The sequence below is a fragment of the Dama dama genome, chromosome 4 (genome assembly GCF_033118175.1).
Source record: "Dama dama isolate Ldn47 chromosome 4, ASM3311817v1, whole genome shotgun sequence".
Classification (NCBI taxonomy): domain Eukaryota; kingdom Metazoa; phylum Chordata; class Mammalia; order Artiodactyla; family Cervidae; genus Dama; species Dama dama.
This window is the reverse complement of record NC_083684.1, coordinates 39,491,955-39,519,645: the sequence shown is the minus strand read 5'-3', so window position 1 is coordinate 39,519,645 and position 27,691 is coordinate 39,491,955. Positions and strand designations below refer to the sequence as shown.

Here is a 27,691-nt window from a genome sequence, read left to right as displayed (position 1 = left end):
GCTGCAGTAATCATCTGCAGTGATTTTGGAGCCCAAGAAAATAAAGTCTGTCACTGTTTCCATTGTTTCCCCATCTATTTGCCATGAAGTGATGGGACAAGATGCCATATTTTAGTTTTCTGAATGTTGAGCTTTAAGCCAGCTTTTTCACTCTCCTCTTTCACTTTTATCAAGAGGCTCTTTAGTTGCGCTTCGCTTTCTGCTATAAGGATGGTGGTATCTGCATATCTGAGGTTATCGATATTTCTCCTGGCAGTCTTGAGTCCAGCTTGTGCTTCATCCAGCCTGGCATTTCACATGAAGTACTCTGCACAGAAGTTAAATAAGCAGGGTGACAATATACAACCTTGACGTACTCCTTTCCCAGTTTGGAACCAGTCCATTGTTCCATGTCCAGTTCTAACTGTTGCTTCCTGACCTGCATACAGATTTCTCAGGAGGCAGGTCAGGTGGTCTGGTATTCCCATCTCTTTCAGAATTTTCCAAAGTTTGTTGTGATCCACACAGTCAAAAGCTTTAGTGTAGTCAATGAAGCAGATGTTTTTCTGGAATTCTCTTGCTTTTTCTATGATCCAGCAGATGTTGACAATTTGATCTCTGGTTCCTCTGCCTTTTCTAAGTCCAGCTTGAACATCTGGAAGTTCTCTGTTCATGTACTGTTTGTTGCAACCTAGCTTGGAGAATTTTGAGCATTACTTTGCTAGCATGTGAGATGAGTGCAATTATGTAGTAGTTTGAGCATTCTTTGGCATTGCCTTTCTTTGGGATTGGAATGAAAACTGACCCTTTCCAGTCCTGTAGCCACTGCTGAGTTTTCCATATTTACTGGCATATTGAGTGCAGCAGTTTCACAGCATCATCTTTTAGGATTTGGAATAGCTCAGCTGGAATTCCATCACCTCCACTAGCTTTGTTAGTAGTGATGCTTCCTAAGACACACTTGACTTTGCACTTCAGGATGTCTAGTCTAGGTAAGTGATCACACCATCGTGGTTATCTGGGTCATTATGATCTTTTTTGTACAGTTCTTCTGTGTATTCTTGCTACCTCTTCTTAATCTCTTCTGCTTCAGTTAGGTCCATAGCATTTCTGTCCTTTACTGTGCTCATCTTTGCATGAAATATTCCCTTGGCATCTCTAATTTTCTTGAAGAGATCACTAGTCTTTCCCATTTTTAAATAAGGTTGTTTGATAGTGAGTTTGTATGAGCTGTTTCTATATCTTTAAATATTAGCCCCTTATTGATCATATCATTTGCAAATATTTTCTCCCATTCAGTAGGTTGTTTTTTCATTTTGTTGATGGTTTCCTTTGTTGTGCAAAAGCTTTAGGTTCTAGTTATTTGGTTTTGCTTTTGTTTCCTTTGCCTTAGGTGACAGATTCCAAAAAACAAGGAAAAAAAAAAAAATGACTGCTGTGATTTAGGTCAGAGTGTTCTGCACATGTTTTCTTCTAGTTTTATGGGTCCCAGTCTTACATTTAGGGCCTTAATCTCTTTTGAGTTTATCTACTGTTTGAAATATCTATTTGGCTGTGTCAGGTCTTAGCTGTGGTGAGCGGCACCTTCATTACATCATTCAGGATCTTTCCTTGCAGCCAGGCAGGCAGTCTCAGTCGTTGTAGCGCCTGAGCTTAGATTCTCTGTGGCATGTGGGACCTTAGTTCTCTGGCCAGGAACCAAGCCTGTGTCCTCTGCATTGCAAGGCAAATTCTTAACCACTGGGATACCAGGTAAGTCCTTTTTGAGTTTATTTTTGTATATGGTGTACGAAGATGTTCTAATTTCAATTCTGAATGATATCTTGCTTGATAGAGAATCCTAAATTATAGATTTTTTTTTCCTTTTCAGCTCTTTAGATATGTCATGCCATTTCCCTTTTGACCTGCAAAGTTTCTTTAGAAAAATTAGCTGATAGCCTTTTGAGGGGGTTTCTTTGTGTCTGAGTCTATTTTTCTCTTGCTGCCTTTAGAATTGTCTTTAACTTTTGCCATTTTAATTGTGACATATCTTGGTGTGGGTCTCTTTGGATTCATCTTGTTTGGAACTCTGTGATTCCTGAACCTGGATATCTGTTTCTTCAGGTTTGGGAAGTTTTTAGCCATAATTTCATCTTTTTTTAAAAACCCTTTTTTCTCTTTTCCTCCTGTGAATATTAGTGTGCTTGATCTTATTCCAGAGGTCCCTTATTCTCATCTTTTAAAAAATTTTATTTTTGCTATTCTGGTTATTTCCATTTTTCTACCTTTCAGACCACTTATGTGTTCTGTATCACCTATATAAATCACTGTTAATTCCTTCTAGTGTGTTTTTCATTTCAGTTATTTTACTTTTCAGCTCTAACTGGTTCTTTATATTTTCTAGTTGTTAACAGTTCTGCATTCATGTATTCTTTTCCCTGATTCAGATAGCACTCTTATTACAAATGCTTTGAAAAAGCAAATGCATTGAACTCTTTAGGTAGTAAGTAATCCCTGTGTCATTAGGTTTTTGTTTTTTTTTTTTAATAGGAGTATAGTTGATTGACAATGTTGTGTTAGTTTCTGGTGTACGGTAAAGTGAATCAGTTATACATATTCACATACCCACTATTTTTTTTTAAAGATTCTTATCCCATATAGATAGGCTGTTACAGAGTATTGAGTAGAATTTCCTGTGCTATTGTGCTATTACAGCAGATTTTTTCCCCTTTATTCACTTGAAAAAATTCCTGTGTCTCTCAGAAGCAATTAGGTGAAACAGTTACTTGTGTAGGAGCATCCCTATGCAAACTCTGTGTACCAGTGGCTTTGATGGGAGAGCTGAATTTGAAATGAGCACAGGTCATGTCTTTCCCCAGGGTGTGCTGTCAGCTGTCATCCTGGTGGAAGATGAGGCTGGACATGCAGGGGCCAGAGCCAGAGCCCACTCTAAGCCAGTGCTTATCTGCTGAGTGGCTGACACCACCCTACTGGGGGGTCGGAGAGGGTCCCAAGGCACCAGAGCAGAAGCCCTGAAGCTCAGGTTCCCTCTAAGGGTACACTCTCTCCCATCCCAGTATTGACACCTTCTCCCCAGAGGGGAGGAGTGTTGAAGCAAGAGGGGCAGGAGCAGGGGCTCATCGTGGGTGGGGGCACACGCAAGGGTAGTTGTGGGGAACCAGCTAGAGCTCTGGGCAGTTTCACTCTGCTTCCTCCGCCTTGTTCCTGGGAGTAAGCTAGCACATGCGCGCTCTTCACCAGTGTGGTCTAGGTTTCTCACGCGTGTGTGTGTGTTCAGCTGCTTCAGTCCTGTGTGACTCTTTGTGGCCCCATGGACTGTAGCCTGCCAGGTTCCTCTGTCCATGGGATTCTCCAGGCAAGAATATTGGAGTGGGTTACCATGCCCTCCTCCAGGGGATCTTCCCAACTCAGGGATTTAACCCAGGTCTTCCGCATTGCAGGCGGATTCTTTACCACTGAGCCGCCTGGGAAGCCCTTACTTAGAATTCCTGTTAGTCTCAGTAGTTTTCAAACTTGCTCTGGAGACTCCCAGTCAATCCTAAAGGAAATCAACCCTGAATACTCATTGGAAGGACTGATGTTGAAGCTGAAGTTCCAATACTTTGGCTACCTGATGTGAAAAGCCAACTCACTGGAAAAGACCCGATGCTGGGAAAGGTTGAGGGTAGGAGGAGAAGGGGGCGACAGAGGATGAGGTGGTTGGATGGCATCACCAATTCAATGGACATACATTTGAGCAAACTCCAGGAGATGGTGAAGGACAGGGAAGCCTGGCATGCTGCAGTCCACGCGGTCACAAAGAGTCAGACACGACTGAGCAACTGAACAACAATAGAGATTCCTGGTATCAGACCCCAGGGTTGGGGTGTCTCCATATATGGTTTGAACTGCTCATTCCTCAGGGAGAATCTCTGAGCCCATGTAACTCTCCTCCCTCTTCTGTGTCTCCTCCCAGGAGTATGGGTCCTGACCTCATTGCTTCCGTTCCCTTCTAGCCAACACTGTGTGGATCGAATCTTTTTTGCCAGTCTCCAGCTTGTTTTCAGTGAGGACGGCTCCACCTGTAGATGTGTGTTTGATGTATTCTTAGTGGGAGATGAGCTCAGGGTCCTTCTCTGCCATTTTCAACTCCTTCCAGGCACTTGCGCTTTAGTTATATTTTCAAGTCCTAAAAAATCAGGTTATTTTTATATTGCCCTTGACAGTCTTATTTTTCTTTTGGTCTGGATTTCCTGATAATCTATTTTTAATTTGAGGATAGTTGCTTTACCATCTCATGTTGCCTGACAATATTTTGACACAGGGAAAGCAAGAACCACCTCCAGAGGTTTTAACCGCTTTCTGCCAATGCCTCTTGCTTTCTACTTCCTCTCTGGGCAGAGACCCTGCAGAGTTGATTCTGTTTTTCCTTGTTCCTGAAATTTATAAAAATGTGACATGAAAAGGTCACTGTGAACAAACTGCAGCCTTTTGTTATCCAGTCTCTGCTTTTCCTTTGGCCACTCTGGCTGGCTGTGTGGACAGTGGGTGTCACCCACACTTCTGGTCCCCCAAATCCCCTGTGCCCCCCTCCAGCCTTGCCCTCCATACCAAAACTTTTGGCTACTCCTGTTGAATGAACAAAATAACCTTCACGTCAACTTTAAGGTTTTCAAAATCCATTTAAGAAGAAATTTCTTTTCTAATCAGAGATGGTAGTTGAAATGGAAAAGAAGCCTATTCTAGAGAGAAGACAGGGCAGACAGAGGAAGCGTGCTCTGTGGTGAGAAGCCGGCCGCCTGTGACCTGTGCGCCGCCGCCTCACTTCTTGCCTCCCTTCGCCTTGCCCTTGTCTGCGTCCGCCTTCCCCTTGGCATCTGCCTTTGCCTTGGGTTCCTTTGGTTTTTTTCCTCCCGGTTTTCCTCCTTCCTCTGCTTTTTCTGGAGGCTTTGGCTTTTCAACCTCTTTTGGTGGAGGAACCAGCACATTCCTTTTGACCCTCTTGCCTTTGAAGTGTTTTCTTTGAAGACAAACGTCGACTAAAGCAAAAAGGGCGGCCACACCTATAAAGACCTGGGAAACAAAAGAATCCTCGTTAACTTGGGGGCTTTCCCTTCCAAATGTCAGAGTTCCTTCCTGGCTTCCATGATCAGTCGCTGCTGCTTAACCCTCAAGCTGCCAGATCCCAGAGAGACTTCCGCTTTGCCCCCGCCCCGACCCCCCACCACCGGCCTGAGCTTCCTTAGCTGAGCCCCATCCCTTCTGTCTGTCACCTCAGCGCATTTTCTTTTTCTCTGCAGACCCGGCTAGGGTGGGGCCCTTTGCTCTGGGGGTCCGCAGGCCGCTTTGAAGAGGAAACCATTAGCTAGGTGAGCTCCCTGGACATCATCTTTATTTAAATGGCTTTTCCACGAGAAACACCAACTTTACTTTCAAACTTTGCTTGGATGGCAAAACTTTGTGAAAACAGGGTCTTTTCCTTCGGGGAAAATAACTGGTCTCCCAAAGTGCTGATTTCTGAGCAAATAAATAGCCCAATGTGCAAGACTCACCACAGCGGCAACGTAGTTCAGTGGCACTGTTTGCCGACTTCTGATAGCAAAGATCGCGGCCCCCACGAGGAAACCACAGGCAAACAGGTCGTTGAGAAGATCCTGAAAGCATGGGAGAGATAAGTCAGCTCTCAACAGGGCTGAGGCCCCTTCAACACCTGCTGGTCTAGCTTCCACCAAAGGGAATGGTTTTAAAAATGGCCGAGCTTCTGCCAAAGGGAATGGTTTCTGAACTTCTGCCTCATCTAAAATGTGTGTGTGTGTGTGTGTGTGTGTTAGTCGCCACCAGGCTCCTCTGTCCATGGGATTTCCCAGACAAGAATACTACAGTGGATTGCCATGCCCTCCTCCAGGGGATCTTCCTGACCCAGGGATCAAACCCATATCATCCCCTGCATTGTAGATGGTCTCTTGCATTGCAGGCAGAGTCTTTACCACCTGAGCCACCAGGGTCAGATGATATAGGAAGGTACATAGGAAGCTGAATGTATAGTGGGTTAGGGGGACATATCTGTAGTTCAACAGCTGGACTCTGAGTTGAGACGCAAAGTGCGGGATGCTCATCTGCCGTTATGGGCTGCCTTGGCTACTATCCTGTGAAATTGCACATTTGGTGGCTATGTTTTTAGCTATGCTTCTCCCCACTTCCAGTGCTCACTTAAATAAATTTGCAACACCCAACGTCTTTCTCCTCTTGGGGCCAGTGCCTCTTTCTGAATCCAGGGTGGGCTGCATTGCTCACAGGAGGTTCTGTTGGACTCTGGTACTTCAGTCGGAAGCCTGGCAGTGGCATCTTCACCCTCTGCCCACTCCTCCCCTGAGCCTTTGTAAGGCCACATCACTTCTTCATCATCCACCCTCCTTCCCATCGCTTGTGGCTGCAGTCCTGCCCTTGCTTCATATCTGTTTCCCTGACCCTGTACTGACAAGGTCCAGATGTTCCCAGACTGGGCAAAAGGGCTGCCACCTATGCTGTCTCCCCCTCAGGCACCACCCACTGTGGCTCCCTGACACAGCCAGACTGAAGTCAGAGTTGGCCAAACCAGGGCTACAGCAAGCTGGCTTTCTCTCCCATCACTCCTGAGGCCCAGAGCTTGTGCATCCTCTTAACCCTGTGGGCAGTGGCTGACCCTGCAGACTTGGGCAATGCCATCTTTCCCCTTGATTTCTCTGATGCCATTTTCTGTGGGTTGTCCTTCCCTGGCCACCTTGTCTCAGGCCTTTTCTTTTCCTCTTCAGTGTTTTGGATTTTAATACATTTCAAACATACAGAAAATTATGGAAGAGCCCAACCCTACTCCCACCTCCATCAGCCATGAACCACTGAGATTAAATAGATGTTAATGTCTTGCAGTATTTGCCTCATGGCCCTCAAAACAAAAAGAAAAAAACAAACGCTAAACAAAAAAGCTTTGTGGGATGAGCCAGTTTCACCATTCCATACCGCTCCCTGCCTTTTGCATGACTTCCAAGTCTACAGGTAGTCTTCCCAGATGTATAGCAGTATTTTCCTCTTATTTTGGTTCAGTTCAGTTGCTCAGTCGTGTCTGACTTTTTGCCACCCCATGGACTGCAGCACACCAGGCCTCCCTGTCCATTACCAACTCCTGGAGTTTACCCAAACTCATGTCCATTGAGTTGGTGATGCCATCCAACCATCTCATCCTCTGTCATCCCATTCTCCTCCCACCTTCAATCATTCCCAGCATCAGGGTGTTTTCAAATGAGTCAGCTCTTCGCATCAGGTGGCCAAAGTACTGGAGTTTCAGCTTCAACAGCAGTCCTTCCAATGAACACTCAGGACTGATTTCCTTTAGGATGGACTGGTTGGATCTCCTTGCAGTCCAAGGCACTCTCAAGAGTCTTCTCCAATACCACAGTACAAAAGCATCACTTCTTCAGTGCTCAGCTTTCTTTATAGTCCAACTCTCACATCCATACATGACCACTGGAAAAACCATAGCCTTCACTAGGCGGACCTTTGTTGGCAAAGTAATGTCTCAGCTTTTTAATATGCTATCTAGGTTGGTCATAACTTTCCTTCCAAGGAGTAAGCGTCTTTTAATTTCATGGTTGCAGTCACTACCTGCAGTGATTTTAGAGCCCAAGACAATAAAGTTCTGCCACTGTTTCCACTGTTTCCCCATATATTTGCCATGAAGTGATGGGACCAGATGCCATGATCTTAGTTTTCTGAATGTTGAGCTTTAAGCCAACTTTTTCACTCTCCTCTTTCACTTTTATCAAGAGGCTCTTTAGTTCTTCTTCACTTTCTGCCATAAGGGTGGTGTCATCTGCATGTCTGAGGTTATTGATATTTCTCCCGGCAATCTTGATTCCAGCTTGTGCTTCATCCAGCCTGGCATTTTGCATGATGTATTCTGCATACAAGTTAAATAAGCAGGGTGACAATATACAGCCTTGATGTACTCCTTTTCCTATTTGGAACCAGTCTGTTGTTCCATGTCCAGTTCTAACTGTTGCTTCCTCACTTGCACACAGATTTCTCAGGAGGCAGGTCAGGTGGTCTGGTATTCCCAACTCTTTCAGAATTGTTCACAATTTGTTGTGATCCACACAGTCAAAGGCTTTGGCACAGTCAATAAAGCAGAAATAAATGTTTTCCTGGAAGTTGCTTGCTTTTTTTCATGATCCAGCAGATGTTGGCAATTTGATCTCTGGCTCCTCTGCCTTTTCTAAATCCAGCTTGAACATCTGGAAGTTCACAGTTCATGTATTGGTGAAGCCTGGCTTGGAGAATTTTGAGCATTACTTTACTAGCATGTGAGATGAGTGCAATTGTGTGGTAGTTTGAGCGTTCTTTGGCACTGCCTTTCCTTGGGACTGGAATGAAAACTGACCTTTTCCAGTCCTGTGGCCACTGCTGAGTTTTCCAAATTTGCTGGCATGTTGAGTGCAGCACTTTCACAGCATCATCTTTCAGGATTTGAAATAGCTCAACTGGAATTCCATCACCTCCACTAGCTTTGTTTGTAGTGATGCTTCCTAAGGCCCACATGACTTCACATTCCAGGATGTCTGGCTCAAGGTGAGTGATCACACCATTGTGATTATCTGGGTCGTGAAGATCTTTTTTGTATAGTTCTTCTGTGTATTCCTGCCACCTCTTCTTAATATCTTCTGCTTCTCTTAGGTCCATACCATTTCTGTCCTTTATTGAGCCCATTTTGCATGAAATGTTCCCTTGGTATCTCTAATTTTCTTGAAGAGATCTCTAGTCTTTCCCATTCTGTTGTTTTCCTCTATTTCTTTGCACTGATCGCTGAGGAAGGCTTTCTTATCTCTCCTTGCTTTTCTCTGGAACTCTGCATTCAAATGGGTATATCTTTCCTTTTCTCCTTTGCTTTTCGCTTCTCTTCTTTTCACAGCTATTTGTAAGGCCTCCTCAGACAGCCATTTTGCTTTTTTGCATTCCTTTTTCTTGGGGAGGGTCTTGGTTCCTTGTCTCTTGTACAATGTCATGAACCTCTGTCCAGAGTTCAACACTCTGTCTATCAGATCTAGTCCCTTAAATCTATTTCTTACTTCCACTGTATAATTGTAAGGGATTTGATCTAGGTCATACCTGAATGGTCTAGTCATTTTCCCTACTTTTTTCAATTTAAGTCTGAATTTGACAATAAGGAGTTCATGATCTCAGCCACAGTCAGCTCCCAGTCTTGTTTTTGTTGTGTATATAGAGCTTCTCCAGCTTCTCTTTGGCTGCAAAGAATATAATCAATCTGATTTCAGTGTTGACCATCTGGTGATGTCCATGTGTAGAGTCTTCACTTGTGTTGTTGGAAGAGGGTGTTTGCTATGACCAGTGTGTTCTCTTGGTAAAACTCTATTAGCCTTTGCCCTGCTTCATTCTGTACTCCAAGGCTAAATTTGCCTGTTATTCCAGGTATTTCTTGACTTCCTACTTTTGCATTCCAGTCCCCTATAATGAAAAGGATATCCTTTTTGGGTGTTAGTTCTAAAAGGTCTTATAGGTCTTCATAGAACCGTTCAACTTCAGCTTCTTCAGCATTACTGGTTGGGCATAGACTTGGATTACCATGATATTATATATTCATAAATAATATATACTATTTTGTGCTTCAAATTTCAATAAAAAGTGTATCTTATAACACGTGCTTTTTAAACTTAACAGTTTTTGAGATTTACCCATCTTGAGAAATAGATTAGATTGAGATGAATGAGACTGAATTTATTAATTTTAGCTGATGCATGAATAAACCAAACTAGAGACAGTAGGGTACTTCTGCCTTTTAGGAAATTATTATTGCCAAATGTGTCTGCAGTGAACACTTTTGTCTGTGCCTCTGATGAACATTTTTTCCTTGTTGAGGTGCTGTCAAGCCTTTGTCTAAAGGACCTGTGTCAGTGTTCACTTATGCCCACAAATGTATAGGGGCTCCTGTTTCCCATGTCCTTGCCAAGGCCTAGGATTACCAGTCTTATTTTTCTTTGCCCATCTGATGAGTTGAAATAGTACCTCGTTGTTTTACCTTTCAGATCACTGGTTACTAATGAAGCATTTTTAAAAACATGTTTTAGACATCGGGGTCTCCTGTCTATTCATATCCCTTGCCCCATTTTTCTATGGGCTTATTTTAAAAATTTTATGATGTCTTCTTTTGTAAAAGTTTTAACTTTAATGATATATACGGTTTTTCTCTTTTTCTCATGGTCCCAAGTGCGTGTGTGCTCAGTCATGTTGTGTCCAACTCTTTGTGATCCCGTGGACTGTAGCCTGCCAGGCTCCTCTGTCCATGGGATTTCCCAGGCAAGAATGAACATTTATTCAATACTCCATTCAGCTGTGTTATGCCCCCTGTGTCATATGCCAAGTTGCCATATGTATATAGGTCTATTTCTGGGTTCTCTCTTTTTACTGCCCGTATTAGTCTGCTCATGTTGCCATAAAACAAAACGCCACAGACTGGGTGGCTTAAGCATCAGACATTTATTTTCCTACAGGTCCCAGAGGCTAGAAGTCTATGATCAGAGTGCTAGCAAAGTCAGTTTCTGGTGAGGACTCTTCCTGGTTTGCAGATAGCTGCCTTTTCACCATTTTCTCAGATGGCCTTTCTGTGGTGGGCAAGGTGGGGGTGGAGAGGAAGAGGGGAGAGGGCAGAGGAGAGGAAGGAAAGAGAACAAAGTCTTGGTTATCTTTTCTTATACGGACACTAATCCTATCAGATCAGGACTCCATGCTTAGGATTTCATTTAACCTATTTTTTAAAAATAGTTTTATACATTTATTTTTGGCTCTGCTGAGTCTTCATTGCTGTGTGGGCTCTTCTCTAGTCGCAGTGAGTGGGGGCTACTCTCCATAGTTGTGATGCGTGGGCTTTCATTGTGGTGGCTTCTCTTGTTGCGGAGCACAGGCTCTAGGGCACGTGGGCTTCAGCAGTTGCAGCACATGGACTCCGTAGTCTGGCTCGTGGGCTCTAGAATACAAGCTCAATAGTTGTTGTGCACAGGTTTAGTTGCTCCGCGGCATATGGGCTCTTCCCAGACTAGGGATCAAACCTGTGTCTCCTGTATTGGCAGGCAGATTCTTTACCACTGAGCCACCAGGGAAGCCCCTCATTTAATCTTAATTACCACTCTGAAGGCCATCTACAAGTAAAGGCACACTGGGGATTAGGATTTCAGCATTAGAATTTTGGGGGTACACATACATTCAGTCCATTACAATTCAGTTAGTCTTTTTGTCAACCCCTGAGCTAGTACCAAAGCTTTACTCCAATATCTCCTTGGGTGGGCCCATCCTTGTAATTCTTTTTATTCTTCCATAAGAATTTTAGAATCATCTTGCAAAGTTCCACAAACAACCTCTGTTAGGTTGAAATTTCATTTAATGTGGACACTGCTTTGGAATGAAATTAACATCTTTATGATAGTAACTCTTCACATCTGTGACTGTGGTATATTTCTTCTTTTACTTAGATTTTTTTTTATGTCCATTAACAAAATGTTGTTATCTCCACATGAAGTTTTATAGCTTTTGAATGGGTTAATTCTCAGACACCCAGAGTTTCTGTTGCGGCTTTAAATGGTTTCTTTGAAAAGCCACATTTTCTCATTATTTGTTGCTGGCATTCAGGGATACTATTTGTTTCTGATTACCTTGTGGAATTAAATCAGTTCTAGTAATTTGAGTCTCTTGGATTTTCAGTGTAGAGAATCATATTATCAGTGAGTAAGGCTAGTTTTTTTCTTCTTCCCAATCCATATACCATTTGTTTTTCTTGTCATATTGTACCAAGATCTTAAAAAAAAAAAGATCTTCAGCACAATGTTGAATAGAAGTGGGGACAGTAGGCATCTCTAAGGAAATGCCTTTAATGTTTTACCATGAAATACAATGTTCATTTTAGGCTTGGGTAGGCATATATTATTAAGTTAAGGAAGTTCCCCTTTTTCCTGGTTTGCTAAGAGGCTTTCAAAAAGTAGTGTTGAATATTATTAAATAATTTTTCTGCAGCTTATGAGATGATTAAATGATTTTCTCCTTTAAATAAAAGATGGTGAATTATGTTAACAGAACTTTGAGATGAAACCACCTTTATATTCCTGGCAGATGCCCTGCTTGATCATGATGTCATGATGCACTACTTGCTTATGTATTGCTTGACTTAGTTTGCTAGTGTTTTATAGAGAATTTTTATTGCTATACTAAAATAATATAGGCTTATAGTTTACTTTCTTTATCATGTCTGGTTTTAAGATCAAAGCCTTACCAGATGGTACAATATATTATAAACCTACCCCATCCCCCATTTTTTAAGGAGAAAAATGGCACAGACCCGTGGAACTGAATATGAAGTTTAGAAATTAACTGCATGTGGGATTTAAAAAAAATTTTTTTAGCTGCATGTGGCATACAGGATCTTAGTTCTCTGACCAAAGATCAAAACCATGCCCCCTGCAGTGGAAGCATGGATTCTTTTTTTTTTTGGAAGCATGGATTCTTAACCACTGGACCACCGAAGAAGTCCCTCATATGGGATTTTAGCATTTAACAAAAATGCCATTTCAAATCAGCAGGGGGAAAGTTGTACTGTTCAGTAAATGAATAAACTGAGCGACAGGGTGAGATAGTTGGAGAGCCATCAGGATGCCAAGCTGGAGCCATGGTTCCCACCATCTACCAAACGATTCCACATAAATCAAAAGATTTAAATGTAAGAAATGAAATAAGTGCCAGATGAAAACATGGATGAATTGCTTTATAACCTATTTTTCTATTTCTTTTTGAGTCCATTTTGTACACTGTGGTGACCCAACGACTAAAGAGCATAAAACCAAGCAGGGTCTTGGAATGCAGGAAGGGACAAACCAGACCCTCATTGTCCTTCCCTCCCCCATGTTGTAACTATTAACGGATTTCAGGTCCTCCTGAGCAGTATAACCTGTCTCCCCTCTTACCCCACACAGGGAGAAGGTATGTGCCTTACTCTTACTCCACCCAGTATACGGGCCTCATCCAATCAGCAAATGACCTGCAAGACCCCTATCCCACTCCTTGTACCCTGGGTATAAAAGTGGACTAAGGATCCCTGTTCAATGTCAGTTCTCCCTTGAGCTGGCCCACTGTTCTAACAGCGTCTCCCACTCTAATAAATTTTATTTCCCTCTCACTCTGTCTCATGTCTGGAAATTCTTTTCCAACCTGCGCCTGGACCATCACATATGTTAGGGGAAGCACACTGATTGAAACCGCCCACCCTGGCCAGGCACCATAGTAACCATTTGCATGAGTTGTTTTATGACAGGAGATCCTGATAAGAAATACGGAACTCATAAGCCACCACCAACCGGAAGAGTTCGAAAAACGTCAAAAGGAGACACTGCGTGTCCGTCCACTTCCCAGAATCCCTCTCGCTAGCATCCATCTTGGCTGAGCGATGCGTGTGCCACCAGGAAAGACTCTGAATTAAAATGATTGGCCAAAGACCACCCGGAAACTAATCCCATCACCATAAAACCTAAGACTGTGAGCCAGTTCTCCTGGGTTCCCTCACCCTCCTGCTCTCCGCCCGGGTGCCCTTCCCAATAAAATCTCTTGCTTTGTCAGCACATGTGTCTCCTCGGACAATTCATTTCTGAGTGTTAGACAAGAGCCCAGTTTCAGGCCCTGGAAGGGGTCCCCCTTCCTGCAACACATACATCATATATTTTTCTGAGAAATTAACTCTATATTCCAATTTATTGGCATAAAAGTTCATATTTTCCCTATGATCTTTAAAACCTCTTCTTTATACTAATATTTTTCCTTGTCCTCTTTTTTTCTTGAGGTTTATGATTTATCTCCCTTATTAGTCTTTTCAAAGAATTAGATTTCAGTTTTATTAGTCCTTACTATGACCTTTGTTTCCTATTTCATTAATTTTAGCTCTTTGACACTGCCTTCAAAATTCTTTCTTGGTTTGTCTTATTTTGTCACCTTCTTGATATAGATATGTGAATTGTTAATTTTCATTGCTCTTTTCTCAGTATATAGACTTGAATTTGGATTGCTTAACTGCGTTGTACAGATGGTATTTGCTAATAGGCAGTTCAGTTCAGTTGATCAGTCGTGTCCGGCTTTGCAACCCCATGAATCGCAGCATGCCAGGCCTCCCTATCACCAACTCCCAGAGTTTACTCAAACTCAGCCCATCGAGTCGGTGATGCCATCTAGCCAATGACTCTTTTCCAATGAGTCAACTCTTCGCATGAGGTGGCCAAAGTATTGGAGTTTCAGCTTCAGCATCAGTCTTTTCAATGAGCACCCAGGACTAATCTTTAGGATGGACTGGTTGGATCTCCTTGCAGTCCAAGGGACTCTCAAGAGTCTTCTCCAATACCACAGTACAAAACATTAATTCTTCGGTGCTCAGCTTTCTTTATAGTCCAACTCTCACATCCATACACGACCACTGGAAAAACCATAGCCTTGACTAGGCGGACCTTTGTTGGCAAAGTAATGTCTCTGCTTTTTAATGCTGTCTAGGTTGGTCATAACTTTCCTTCCAAGGAGTAAGCATCTTTTAAATTCATGGCTGCAATCACCATCTGCAGTGATTTTGGAGCCCCCCAAAATAAAGATCTGCCACTGTTTCCACATCTATTTGCCATGAAGTGATGGGACTGGATGCCATGATCTTAGTTTTCTGAATGTTGAGCTTTAAGCCAACTTTTTCACTCTCCTCTTTCACTTTTATCAAGAGGCTCTTTAGTTCTTCTTCACTTTCTGCCATAAGGGTGGTGTCATCTGCATATCTGAGGTTATTGATATTTCTCCCGGCAGTCTTGAGTCCAGCTTGTGCTTCCTCCAGCCCAGCGTTTCTCATGGTGTACTCTGCATATAAGTTAAATAAGCAGGGTGACAATATACAGCCTTGATGTACTCCTTTTCCTATTTGGAACCAGTCTGTTGTTCCATGTCCAGTTCTAACTGTTGCTTCCTGACCTGCATACAGATTTCTCAGGAGGCAGGTCAGGTGGTCTGGTATTCCCATCTCTTTCAGAATTTTCCACAGTTTGTTGTGATCCACACAGTCAAAGGCTTTGGCATAGTCAATAAAGCAGAAATAGATGTTTTTCTGGAACTCTCTTGCTTTTTCAATGATCCAGTGGATGTTGGCAATTTGATCTCTGGCTCCTCTGCCTTTTCTAAAACCAGCTTGAACATCTGGAAGTTCACGGTTCATGTATTGGTGAAGCCTGGCTTGGAGAATTTTGAGCATTACTTTACTAGCGTGTGAGATGAGTGCAATTGTGTGGTAGTTTGAGCATTCTTTGGCATTGCCTTTCCTTGGGATTGGAATGAAAACTGACCTTTTCCAGTTCAGTGGCCACTGCTGAGTTTTCCAAATTTGCTGGCATATTGAGTGCAGCACTTTCACAGTACCATCTTTCAGGATTTGAAATAGCTCAACTGGAATTCCATCGCCTCCACTAGCTTTGTTCATAGTGATGCTTTCTAAGGTCCACTTGACTTCACATTCCAGGATGTCTGGCTCAAGGTGAGTGCTCACACCATTGTGATTATCTGGGTCGTGAAGATCTTTTTTGTATAGTTCTTCTGTGTATTCCTCTTCTTAATATCTTCTGCTTCTCTTAGGTCCATACCATTTCTGTCCTTTATCAAACCCCACTTTGCATGAAATGTTCCCTTGGTATCTCTAATTTTCTTGAAGAGATCTCTAGTCTTTCCCATTCTGTTGTTTTCCTCTCTTTCTTTGCACTGATCACTGAGAAATGCTTTATCATCCCTCCTTGCTATTCTTTGGAACTCTGCATTCAAATGGGAATATCTTTCCTTTTCTCCTTTGCTTTTCGCTTCTCTTCTTTTCACAGCTATTTGTAAGGCCTCCTCAGACAGCCATTTTGCTTTTTTGCATTTCTTTTCCATGGGGATGGTCTTGATCCCTGTCTCCTGTACAATGTCATGAACCTCCGCCCATAGTTCTTCAGGCACTCTGTCTATCAGATCTAGTCCCTTAAATCTATTTCTCACTTCCACTGTATAGTCATAAGGGATTTGATTTAGGTCATACCTGAATGGTCTAGTGATTTTCCCTACTTTCTTCAATTTAAGTCTGAATTTGGCAATGAGGAGTTCATGATCTGAGCCACAGTCAGCTCCCAGTCTTGTTTTTGCTGACTGTACAGAGCTTCTCCATCTTTGGCTGCAAAGAATATAATCAATCTGATTTCAGTGTTGGCCATCTGGTGATGTCCATGTGTAGAGTCTTCTCTTGTGTTGTTGGAAGAGGGTGTTTGCTATGACCAGTGTGTTCTCTTGGTAAAACTCTATTAGCCTTTGCCCTGCGTCATTCTGTACTCCAAGGCCAAATTTACCTGTTACATGTAACTAAATCCCCATGTGTTTGGGGAAAACCATTAAATTTTCCCCAAATACATAAAGATTTAAATTTTACTGATTTATTTCTAATTATATTGCATTGAAGTTAGAGAATGTGGTCTATATCATATCAGTTCCTTGTTATTTGTTTATTTTTGCATTGTGGTGTCATTGAGGATAACTTTTGTGATTGTTCCAAGTACACTTGAAAAGAATGTGTAGCCTGTTTCTCTGGGGTGTAGGATTCTATGTGTCCTATTGATATATATAGCAGTGGATCAAGCTATCAATTACTGAAGGAGACATGTTAAAGTCTCCCACTATGGTTATAATTAAGTTCATTTTTGCCTTTTATATTTAGGGAGCTATATTGTTAGGTATATGGGCTTTCCCAGTGGCTCACTGCTAAAGACAGAAGACAATGTCTCAATGCAGAAGACAATGCAAAAACGGTAGGTTTGATCCCTGAGTTGGAAAGATCCCCTGGAGGAGGAAATGGCAACCTCCTCCAGTATTCTTGCCAGAAAAATCCCATGGACAGAGGAGTCTGGCAGGCTTACAGTCCATAGGGTCACAAAGAGTCAGACATGATTGAGTGAGCACACAGGCATTGTTAGGTACATACAAGTTCAGAATTGCTATATGTAGTGATCCTCTTTACATACTTAGTTTTTAAAACATAAAATTTGTTTAATATGATGGTAAAGTTACGTTAGCCTTTTTTTAGTTAGTATTTTCCTCTAATTTTTTTTTCTATCACTTGCAACCTTTTTCCACATGCCTTGTACATTGTTGGATTTAAAAAAACTATTCTTAGAGTCCTTTCTCTTTTAAATGAATGATATAGTCCATTTATATTTGCCATCATCTATGATATATTTGGATGCATGTCCACCATTATATTTTTTCCTCTTTAACATATAACACACATTCCTTTTTATTTCCCCCCTTTTACCTTCTATTGATTCATTTCCCTTGATTCTCTTTTCACCCTTTCTTTTCAACAGGTTGGATGTTATATATCCTGGAATTCTGCAGCTTCCCTGGTGGCTCAAATGGTAAAGAATCTGACCTGCAGTGTAGGAGACCCAGGTTCTCTTCCTGAGTCAGGGAAAATCCCCTGGAGAAGGGAATGGCTATCCACTGCAGTATTCTTGCCTGGGAAATCCCATGGACAGAGGAACCTGGAAGGCTACAGTCCATGGGGTTGCAAAGAGTCAGACACTACTGAAGTGACTTAACACACACACACACACACACATATGCTGGAATTCTATTCTTTAGCAAAATAATATTATGTTTTTAATATATTAATGTTAATATTATTACCAAATCTACCCCTACTCCCAATAAAGGACTTTCATTTCTAATCACATACCACCACTATAGACTTACATGTTACTGTGTTGCTGCTACTTTAGTTTCACCTTGTTTTACTGTTCTCTCCAATAAAGCTATTAATAAGTTTTTAAAAACCAAGCAACCTCAGTCATAATGTTTAAAGTCAATCTACAAGCTCACTAGGTTCTTTGTTTACTGTTCCTTTTTTACAGCGCAAACATTTCTTTTGGGTTTAATTTCATTCTTCCTGAAGTCTTTTACTAGTTCCTTCAGTGAAGGTCAATGAAAGGGAAACATTTTTTCCTCATTCTAATTGCGTCTTTTACCCTTTCCACCTCAGTCTCTTAAAGAAATTATTCCATTGTTTTTTGGTCATCACTTTTGTTGCTGTTGAAAAATATAAAGTTAGTCTAATAGTTTGAGCTTTCTTTTTTAAGGTAAATTGTCTTTTCTGTTGGTTTGATTTTATTTTCCTTTGCCTCTGATGATCAGCTATGCCTCTATGACATGTCTAGGTATGGCTTTATTTATTCTTCTTGGTCCCTCTTTGAGAATTCATGTCTCTCATTAAATCTAATATTAATATGCCACTCAGTTCTTTTTTGGTTACTCTTTTCATGGAGTATCTTTTTCCATTTTCACTTTCAACCTATTTGCATCTTTGGATTTAAAGGAATTCTCTTGTGATTTTCATATAGTAGAATTACGTTTTTTTTTAAATATAATCTATTCTGATAATCTTTACTTTTTAATTGAAGAGTTTAATCCATGAACACTTAAAGTAATTACTGATGACTTATTTGTATAATTTTGCTATTTATTCTCTATATTTCATATTTCTTTGTTCCTCAATGTCTCCATTATTGCTTTCTTTTGTATTTAATTTTTTGAAATGTGCCAATTTTATTCTCTTATTTCCTTTCTGTCTATATATTTTAGTTAATTCCTTAGTGGTCACCTTGGGATTATTATTGGTATCTTAAATTTATAACAGTTTCATTTGTATTGATACCAGCTGAGCTTCAGTAGTACACAGAAATTATTATTGTCACAAATTGTATCTTTAGACATTGTGGTCCATTAACATAGATTTAAATGGTTGTTTTATGCATTTGTCTTTCAAATCATATCAGAAAAGAAAGAAGAGTTACAAACCAAAAATACAAAAATACTGGCTTTTATATTTACCTATGTAGTTACCTTTACTGGTGTTATTTATTTTATGGCTTCAAATTATTGTCTAATGTTCTTTCATTTTAGCCTGAAGCATTTCTTGTAGCAGGTATACCAGCAGCAAATTCCATCAATTTTTGTTTATGTGGGAATATCATAATTTCTCCTTCATTTTTCTTTATTTATTTTTAAAGGTTCTCCTTCATTTCTGAATGGTAATTTTCGAAGGGCAACTTCAAATTTGAAGGTTATTGTATTCATTTCTTGAGGTTGTGAAAACAGAGTACTACTACCTGCATGGATTAGAACAACATAAATTTAATGTTTCAGTTGTGGAGGCCAGAAGCCTGAAATAGAGAAGTATGCAGGGCCCTGCTTCCTCTAAAGATGCTATGTAATGATCTGTCTTGGGCTTCTCTTCTAGCTTCTTGTAGCTTGAGGCATTCCTTTTCTTGTCTTGTCTTCCTATCTTCTTCCTGTGTCTCTTCACGTTGTCTTCTTTCTGTTTTTATCTGTCTCTGCTTCCAAGTTCCTCCCTTTTACAAAGACACTAGTCATATTGGATTAGGGTCCACTCTGATAACCTCATCTTTATTTGACCATCGGTAAGGACCTTATTTCCAAATAAGGTCATATTCACAGGAACTGGGAGTTAAGACATCACCATATTTGGAGGGTACATAATTCAACCCATAACAGACAGCAAATTTAAAAGATAGGATTTCTGGTGGATAGTTTTTTTTTTTTTCTCTTCCCCCCCTTAAGAACTCTAAGTACATCATTCCACTCTCTCAGGTCTCCATGGTGTCTGATGAGAAATTAGTTGTTAATCTTATTAAGGGTCCCTTGTACAAGATGCTTTTGAACTATGGTGTTGGAGAAGACTCGTGAGAGTCCCTTGGACTGCAAGGAGATCCAACCAGTCCATGCTAAAGGAGATCAGTCCTGGGTGTTCACTGGAAGGACTGATGCTGAAGCTGAAACTCCAGTACTTTGGCCACCTCATGTGAAAAGTTGACTCATTGGAAAAGACCCTGATGCTGGGAGGGATTGGGGGCAGGAAGAAAAGGGGATGACAGAGGATGAGATGGCTGGATGGCATCACCGACTCGATGGGCGTAAGTCTGAGTAAACTCCGGGAGTTGGTGATGGACAGGGAGGCCTGGTGTGCTGCGATTCATGGGGTTGCAAAGAGTCGGACACGACTGAGCGACTGAACTGGACTGTACAAGATGAGTTACTTCTCTCTTATAACTTTCAAGACTTTCTCCTGTCTTCATCTTTAGACAGTTTGATTATAATGTGTCTCAGAGTGGATCACTTTGAGTTTATCCTACTTTGTTCCTTTCGGATGCATAGATTCCTATCTTTTACCAAATTTGGAAAGATTTTGGCATTATTTCTTTGAATATTCTGTCTTTCTCTCATTCTTCCCCTTTTGGGACTCTGCCTATGTTAGTATGCTTGATGGTGTCCCATGGGTCTGTTAGACTCTGTTCATTTTTTCTTCATTCTTTTTTCTGTTTCTCAAACTGAATGGTTTCAATTGACCTGTCTTCAGGTTCACTGATTCATTCTTCTGCCTGTTCAAATCTGCTGTTTAAAAAGCTCTAGTGAATTTTTCACTTCAGTTATATTAGTTTTCAGTTCCAGAATTTCTATCTGGTTTCTTTTTAAACTTCTCTTTACTGACATTATATGATTGTTCTCTTGGTTTCCTTTAGTTCTGTAAGCATTTTAAAGACAGTTCATTTAAAGTCTTTGTCTAGTAAGACTAATATCTGGGTTTCCTCAATATCAGTCTCTCTCTCTCTCTCTCTCTCTCTCTCTCTCTCTCTCTCTCTATATATATATATATATATATATATATATATATATATATTCTGTGAATGGGCCAAACTTTTTTTGCATGCCTTATAATTCTTTGAAAACTATGCATTTTGAATATTATAATATAATTACTCTCAAACCATATTGCCTCTCCTCTATAGAGTTTGTTGTTGCTGTTTGTTGTGAGTTAAAAGTCATTTGTATGTTTAATGTTTTTTCCTAAACTATGTTTTAAAAGATTGTATTCTTTCTCTTGTGTGGCCACTGACGTCTTTGTCTTTCATCAACTTAATAATCAGGAGATTATTTGATGGATATTTCCTTAAATACTGGAAACAAACAAGTCTTTGCAAATTGGCTTTATATTAGGGCACTCCTTCAATACCTCTCCAAGTTGTTTAGATCTCTTAGGTTTAGTTACTGCTTGTGCAGAGCCTAAAGGTCAGCCAAAGGTGAAAGCTTAGTTGTTTTTTTTTTTTTTTTCTGGGCATGTGCTGTCCTAGATTACCTGGTAGAGGTGGGGGCTTTTCAAAGTTCTTATTTCTCCCATGCATCTCCTCCCCAAACTTCTGATCTGTCTACTTCTTGGAAAACCTTGCCCCAGGTTTCTATGATTAGTACATATGCCTTTAAATGCTTTTAACAAATGCTATCTAGGAGGCTGCTTCAGCCTTAAGAAAACTCTGAGGCAGGTGACACAAAATCAATTCCCTGGCCAGTCCTTCAGGGAGCCACCAGATAGGTCAAGCACACCACTTAATTCTTTGGGAATAAGATTTGTATTGTTCCCTCTGCCACTAGCAAGGAATATGGCCCGGAATGTGGGGGTCATTATGGCCACTGACAAGCTGGGGATTGAGGGATGGCAGGCAGGTTAAGTTATAATGCTACAAAATTCTTTTACCAAATTCAACAACTTCTTTCTCCATTAAGCATTTTGTTTTTCTTTAGTTAGATTTCACAGTTCTGAAAAAGTTGATTTTGACAGTTTTTGAGCCCCTAATCATTGCTTTAGTGGAAGGACAGAGATTTGGAATTCCCTACTCTGTCCTTTTTTTTTTTTTTTTTTGCTGCACAGCATGTGGGATCTCAGGGGATTGAACCTGCACCCCCCTGCATTGGAAGTGCAAAGTTTTAATCACTGTACTGCCAGATAAATTCCTATTCTGCCATTTTTAGTGATGTCACTCATTAAATCTGGAGGGTTCTCAGTTACTATCACTTTGAATATTCTCTATTCTCTTGTGTGTCTTCTTCTGGAATTCCTATTAGGTTTATGATGGACTTTCTCATTCCATATTCTATGTTTCAACTTCTCTCTTCATATTTTCTCTCTTTAATTCATCAGTAATATATTCTGGGTAATTTTTCCACATTCTTAGGCTCATTGCTTCTGCAGTTTTTGTCTAATATATTTTTTAACCCATTTATTGACATGTTTATTTCCATAACCACATGATCAGGTTCTAGACATTATATCTTGTAATCTTTAAAAAATCTGTCTATACTGACCTCTTAATGTCTTATTCTTTTATTCAGGCTTTTATTTATGTCTTTATAATTTAAATGTATTATAAATTGTTTTCAGACAATTCTTTTACTATCTCATTTTCTAATGGTTCTAATCATCCCATTTGTTATTTTTGCTGGTTCTTGATTCTTAGTCAAGAATAGGTTTTGTAGCTTTGACTGTGAATTCATTTTTGATTGCCCCCCCCCCACACACCCTTTTCATTATAGAGGACTGGAATGCAAAAGTAGGAAGTCAAGAAACACCTGATGTAACAGGTGTAATAGGCAAATTTGGCCTTGGAGTACAGAATGAAGCAGGTCAAAGGTAATAGAGCTTTGCCAAGAGAACACACTGGTCATAGCAAACACCCTCTTCCAACAACACAAGAGAAGACTCTACACATGGACATCACCAGATGGCCAACACTGAAATCAGATTGATTATATTCTTTGCAGCCAAAGATGGAGAAGCTCTTACAGTCAGCAAAAACAAGACTGGGAGCTGACTGTGGCTCAGATCATGAACTCCTCATTGCCAAATTCAGACTTAAATTGAAGAAAGTAGGGAAAATCACTAGACCATTCAGGTATGACCTAAATCAAATCCCTTATGACTATACAGTGGAAGTGAGAAATAGATTTAAGGGACTAGATCTGATAGACAGAGTGCCTGAAGAACTATGGGCGGAGGTTCATGACATTGTACAGAAGACAGGGATCAAGACCATCCCCATGGAAAAGAAATGCAAAAAAGCAAAATGGCTGTCTGAGGAGGCCTTACAAATAGCTGTGAAAAGAAGAGAAGCGAAAAGCAAAGGAGAAAAGGAAAGATATTCCCATTTGAATGCAGAGTTCCAAAGAACAGCAAGGAGAGATAAGAAAGCCTTCCTCAGCGATCAATGCAAAGAAATAGAGGAAAACAACAGAATGGGAAAGACTAGAGATCTCTTCAAGAAAATTAGAGATACCAAGGGAACATTTCATGCAAAGTGGGGTTTGATAAAGGACAGAAATAGTATGGACCTAAGAGAAGCAGAAGATATTAAGAAGAGGCGGCAGGAATACACAGAAGAACTATACAAAAAAGATCTTCACGACCCAGATAATCACAATGGTGTGAGCACTCACCTTGAGCCAGACATCCTGGAATGTGAAGTCAAGTGGGCCTTAGAGAGCATCACTATGAACAAAGCTAGTGGAGGCGATGGAATTCCAGTTGAGCTATTTCAAATCCTGAAAGATGATGTCATGAAAGTGCTGCACTCAATATGCCAGCAAATTTGGAAAACTCAGCAGTGGCCACAGGACTGGAAAAGGTCAGTTTTCATTCCAATCCCAAGGAAAGGCAATGCCAAAGAATGCTCAAACTACCACACAATTGCACTCATCTCACACGCTAGTAAAGTAATGCTCAAAATTCTCCAAGCCAGGCTTCACCAATACGTGAACCATGAACTTCCAGATGTTCAAGCTGGTTTTAGAAAAGGCAGAGGAGCCAGAGATCAAATTGCCAACATCCACTGGATCATCGAAAAAGCAAGAGAGTTCCAGAAAAACATCTATTTCTGCTTTATTGACTATGCCAAAGCCTTTGACTGTGTGGATCACAACAAACTGTGGAAAATTCTGAAAGAGATGGGAATACCAGACCACCTGACCTGCCTCCTGAGAAATCTGTATGCAGGTCAGGAAGCAACAGTTAGAACTGGACATGGAACAACAGACTGGTTCCAAATAGGAGAAGGAGTATGTCAAGGCTGTATATTGTCACCCTGCTTATTTAGCTTATATGCAGAGTACATCATGAGAAACGCTGGGCTGGAGGAAGCACAAGCTGGACTCAAGATTGCCGGGAGAAATATCAATAACCTCAGATATGCAGATGACACCACCCTTATGGCAGAAAGTGAAGAAGGACTAAAGAGCCTCTTGATAAAAGTGAAAGAGGAGAGTGAAAAAGTTGGCTTAAAGCTCAACATTCAGAAAACTAAGATCATGGCATCCAGTCCCATCACTTCATGGCAAATATATGGGGAAACAGTGGCTGACTTTATTTTGGGGGGCTCCAAAATCACTGCAGATGGTGATTGCAGCCATGAATTTAAAAGATGCTTACTCCTTGGAAGGAAAGTTATGACCAACCTAGATAGCACATTAAAAAGCAGAGACATTACTTTGCCAACAAAGGTCCGTCTAGTCAAGGCTATGGTTTTTCCAGTGGTCATGTATGGATGTGAGAGTTGGACTATAAAGAAAGCTGAGCACTGAAGAAGTGATGCTTTTGAACTGTGGTGTTGGAGAAGACTCTTGAGAGTCCCTTGGACTGCAAGGAGATCCAACCAGTCCATCCTAAAGGAAGTCAGTCCTGAATGTTCATTGAAAGGACTGATGTTGAAGCTGAAACTCCAATACTTTGGCCACCTCATGCGAAGAGCTGACTCACTGGAAAAGACCCTGATGCTGGGAATGATTGAAGGCGGGAGAAGAATGGGACGACAGAGGATGAGATGGTTGGATGGCACCACCGATTCAATGGACATGAGTTTGGGTAAACTCCAGGAGTTGGTGATGGACAGGGAGGCCTGGCGTGTGGACATTCATGGGGTTACAAAGAGTCGGACATGATTGGGTGACTGAACTGAACACTCCTGTAACCTGTCTTGTGAGATTTGTTTATGCTTTGATTATGATTTTGCACTTGTTTGTCAGGAATCCTATGGATTTCTTCAGAATAATATAAAATTGGGATTGATTTTTATGCCAGTTCCCAGGCACTGTGTTTTCTAAACTTCATGAAGGTTTCCAGGCTGAAGGCAGGAAAAACTTAATCCAAATCTTTACAAAGGGCTTCCCAGGTGGTGCTAGTGGTAAAGAACTCACCTGCCAATGCCAGAGACATAAGAGATGTGGGTTCAATCCCTGGGTCAGGAAGATTCCCTGGAGGGGGACATGGCAACCCACTCCAGTATTCTTGCCTGGAGAATTGCATAAACAAAGGAGCCTGGTGGGCTACAGTCCATAGGGTCACACAGAATCATACATGACTGAAGTTCCTTAACAGGTACTCACACATAGAAAGTGTAGGGTCTAGGTTCATATTTCTCAAGGTCGTTTTTGGTTTTTCCTCACTGAAAACTCAGGTAGAGATGAGTATGCTTTCTTGTTCCTCTGTGTAAGGAAAAGGTGTCTCCTCTGTCTTTTCCTTCAGGGTACAGTCTTTGCAGGATGCTGGGCTTATGTGGGATTCTTGGTTCTAAATCTCCACTTTGCCTGGGACCAAGACCACATCTCTTAACTTGAGAGTATGTGAGAATCCATGTTCAGAGTTCCTGGGTTAACACTTCTGGGCCATCTCCACCCATACTAAAGCAGCTGATTAGATTACCACTCCTGTTTCCCATTTCTGGCATCTGTGTGTTTCCCCCTTTTTTCTCTTTCTTTTCTTTTGCCAGCTCAGCCATTCAGTTAAATCAATAGTGTTTACATTTCCCCCCTAATAGTTTTATGTAAGTGCAGCAGGAGGATTTTCAGGGTTCAGTGATTTTTCATCTTGTGGGAACTACCAGTATCTTCTCAAGGACTTGGGCTGGAAATGTGCCCTCTGCTTATCCCTTTCCCAAGACCTTTCTCCAGACCTGTGGGTCCCTGGACTCTAAAAACTTTTAACAAGTAGGAGGACAGAGTGTAGTTAGGGACTCGGAGTCTACTGATAAAGCTGGGTTTGAATCCTTTTTCTGCCACTTACTATCTGAATTACCTGAGGGCAAGTTGCTTGGCTATTCTGAAACCATTTCGTGTATAAAGTGAGTGAAAATGGTGAGCATAAGACTGTAGAGACATGCTGTGATTGAGCAATGAACAAGGGACCTTGGGTTAGTTGGAAGTTAGGTAGGTAAGTTTTGTGATTACCTAGGTAATGGGCAGGGGTTCAAGTCTGTGAGTCTTCAGGCAAAGGATCAGGCACTTTATTTTTACTCCTTAGCAACAATCTAATACAAGATTATTACTGTCTTCATTTTACAGATGAAGAAACAGAGTCTGGGAGTGGTAACTTGCCCAGTTCAGTCCCATTGCAGTGAATGATTGCTTTGGGCTGAACATCTTTCTGGGCTTAACATTCCTTTACAAGGATAATCACTGGTGATCTGGTGCTACTTTAGATGTGATTTTTCTTTTTAATTCTCATTTTATATGACTGATTTCTTTCTTGGATTTCAGGCGACAGGGTACCTTTGAAGTGATCTTTTCAGTCAAGTGTGCTGGCATAGGGGTTGGAAGGAAACACTGGTTGCTACACCCCCCCTTGCTGCCAAGAAGAGCAAAGCTTCAGGAAAGCAAAGACTTCTTCCTCTGACCACCCCATAGGGAAGAGGCCCTCCACCCTCAAGCTGAGCTTTTGGAAGCCTTTTCTACCTAACTTCAGTTGCCCCTGCTCTGGCCCCACATGAAGGTGCTAAGCCCATGCTTGGAGCACAATAAGAGAGATGAGGTGTATCTCTTTGTTCAGTCACTTTTCAAGTGCCAAGATACACGCATGGATGTCACACCAGGCTCAGCCACTCCCCACCGCCCCTCACTTACAGAAATAGGCCATAGGATGAAGGGCAAGTATCTCTGGATGGCGAAGGTGTAGACAATGATGAAAAAGATGAAGATGGACATCTCCATGGTGATGATGAGTGTCAGGATGGGGTGCACAGTGGTCCCCGTGAACATTATCAGCGAACCTATTAGGCAGGCCTGCCGAGAGACATGCCCTTTGAGCCATGGCCAAGGGTTTAGGCCACAGGAGCCCCAGGGAGCCCACTCCTTCTCCCTCCTCCCGTCTTTGGACATCCCGCTCCCACCCAGGGATACAGGCCCAACTTACCAAGCTAATGAGCTTGACCTCAGCGTGCCCCAGAGTCCAGAACTCTCTATTGCTGTCCTTGAATTCCCACTTGTATCGGCGACACCCCTTCCGCGTTCCCACTTCATCTTTGGGCTGCTCTGACTTTTTCTTGGGCTCGTCTGGCTTTTTCGCAGCGTCCGGCCCAGGCGGTGGCGCTCCAGGTGCCGGGGCTGCTGCCGGTTCCCCGGGTTTGCCCTTTTTATCAGCCATCTGACCGTGGAGTTCTCAGGTTCTCAGGGCCTGCCCAATTTCTCCTGCCGTCCCTGGCCAGGCCCGGCCTTTGCGCGAGCCAGATGCCCACCGACCTACTTAGAGGCCGCGCTCAGCCAACTGCCAGGAAGGAGGAGCGAAAGCCAACGCCTGGCACCCTCCCGGCGCGCGCCTGGTCTCCCCACGCGAGTCCCTTCCACCCTCCCCGGGCCCCCGGCCCCCGGCCCTCCGGGCACCGCGTGCGTCTCCGGGCCGCCCGCCCGCGGCGCGGAAGCCGCCGCCCCGCCTCCGGCTCAGGTGATGCTGGTGGTTCAGCTGCCGCGCCGAGCTCCCCTTGCAGCTTCGACCTCGCGAGGC

At 41.9% G+C, this 27,691-nt stretch overlaps 1 protein-coding gene across 1 annotated transcript; it reads right to left on the bottom strand.

Annotated features, from left to right (window-relative positions):
• Positions 1–4,779: 4,779 nt before the first annotated feature.
• On the bottom strand, positions 4,780–27,334 carry CMTM2 (CKLF like MARVEL transmembrane domain containing 2). The gene is made up of 4 exons (XM_061140524.1): positions 27,104–27,334; positions 26,815–26,973; positions 5,511–5,612; positions 4,780–5,031 (listed from the first exon to the last, which is right to left on the bottom strand). The coding sequence occupies exons 1-4, from the start codon at positions 27,332–27,334 to the stop codon at positions 4,780–4,782; spliced, it is 744 nt and encodes a 247-aa protein (XP_060996507.1).
• Between the last annotated feature and the right edge of the window lie 357 nt (positions 27,335–27,691).

Bases quoted from the DNA above. Each gene is read 5' to 3' on its own strand.
- CMTM2 (XM_061140524.1), bottom strand. From the start codon at position 27,334: ATGGCTGATAAAAAGGGCAAACCCGGGGAACCGGCAGCAGCCCCGGCA. The intron at 5,613-26,814 runs GTAAGTGAGGGG...CCATGCTTTCAG, and splicing joins TCATCCTATGGCCTATTTCT to GATCTTCTCAACGACCTGTT. The intron at 5,032-5,510 runs GTGAGTCTTGCA...TTTGTTTCCCAG, and splicing joins TGAACTACGTTGCCGCTGTG to GTCTTTATAGGTGTGGCCGC.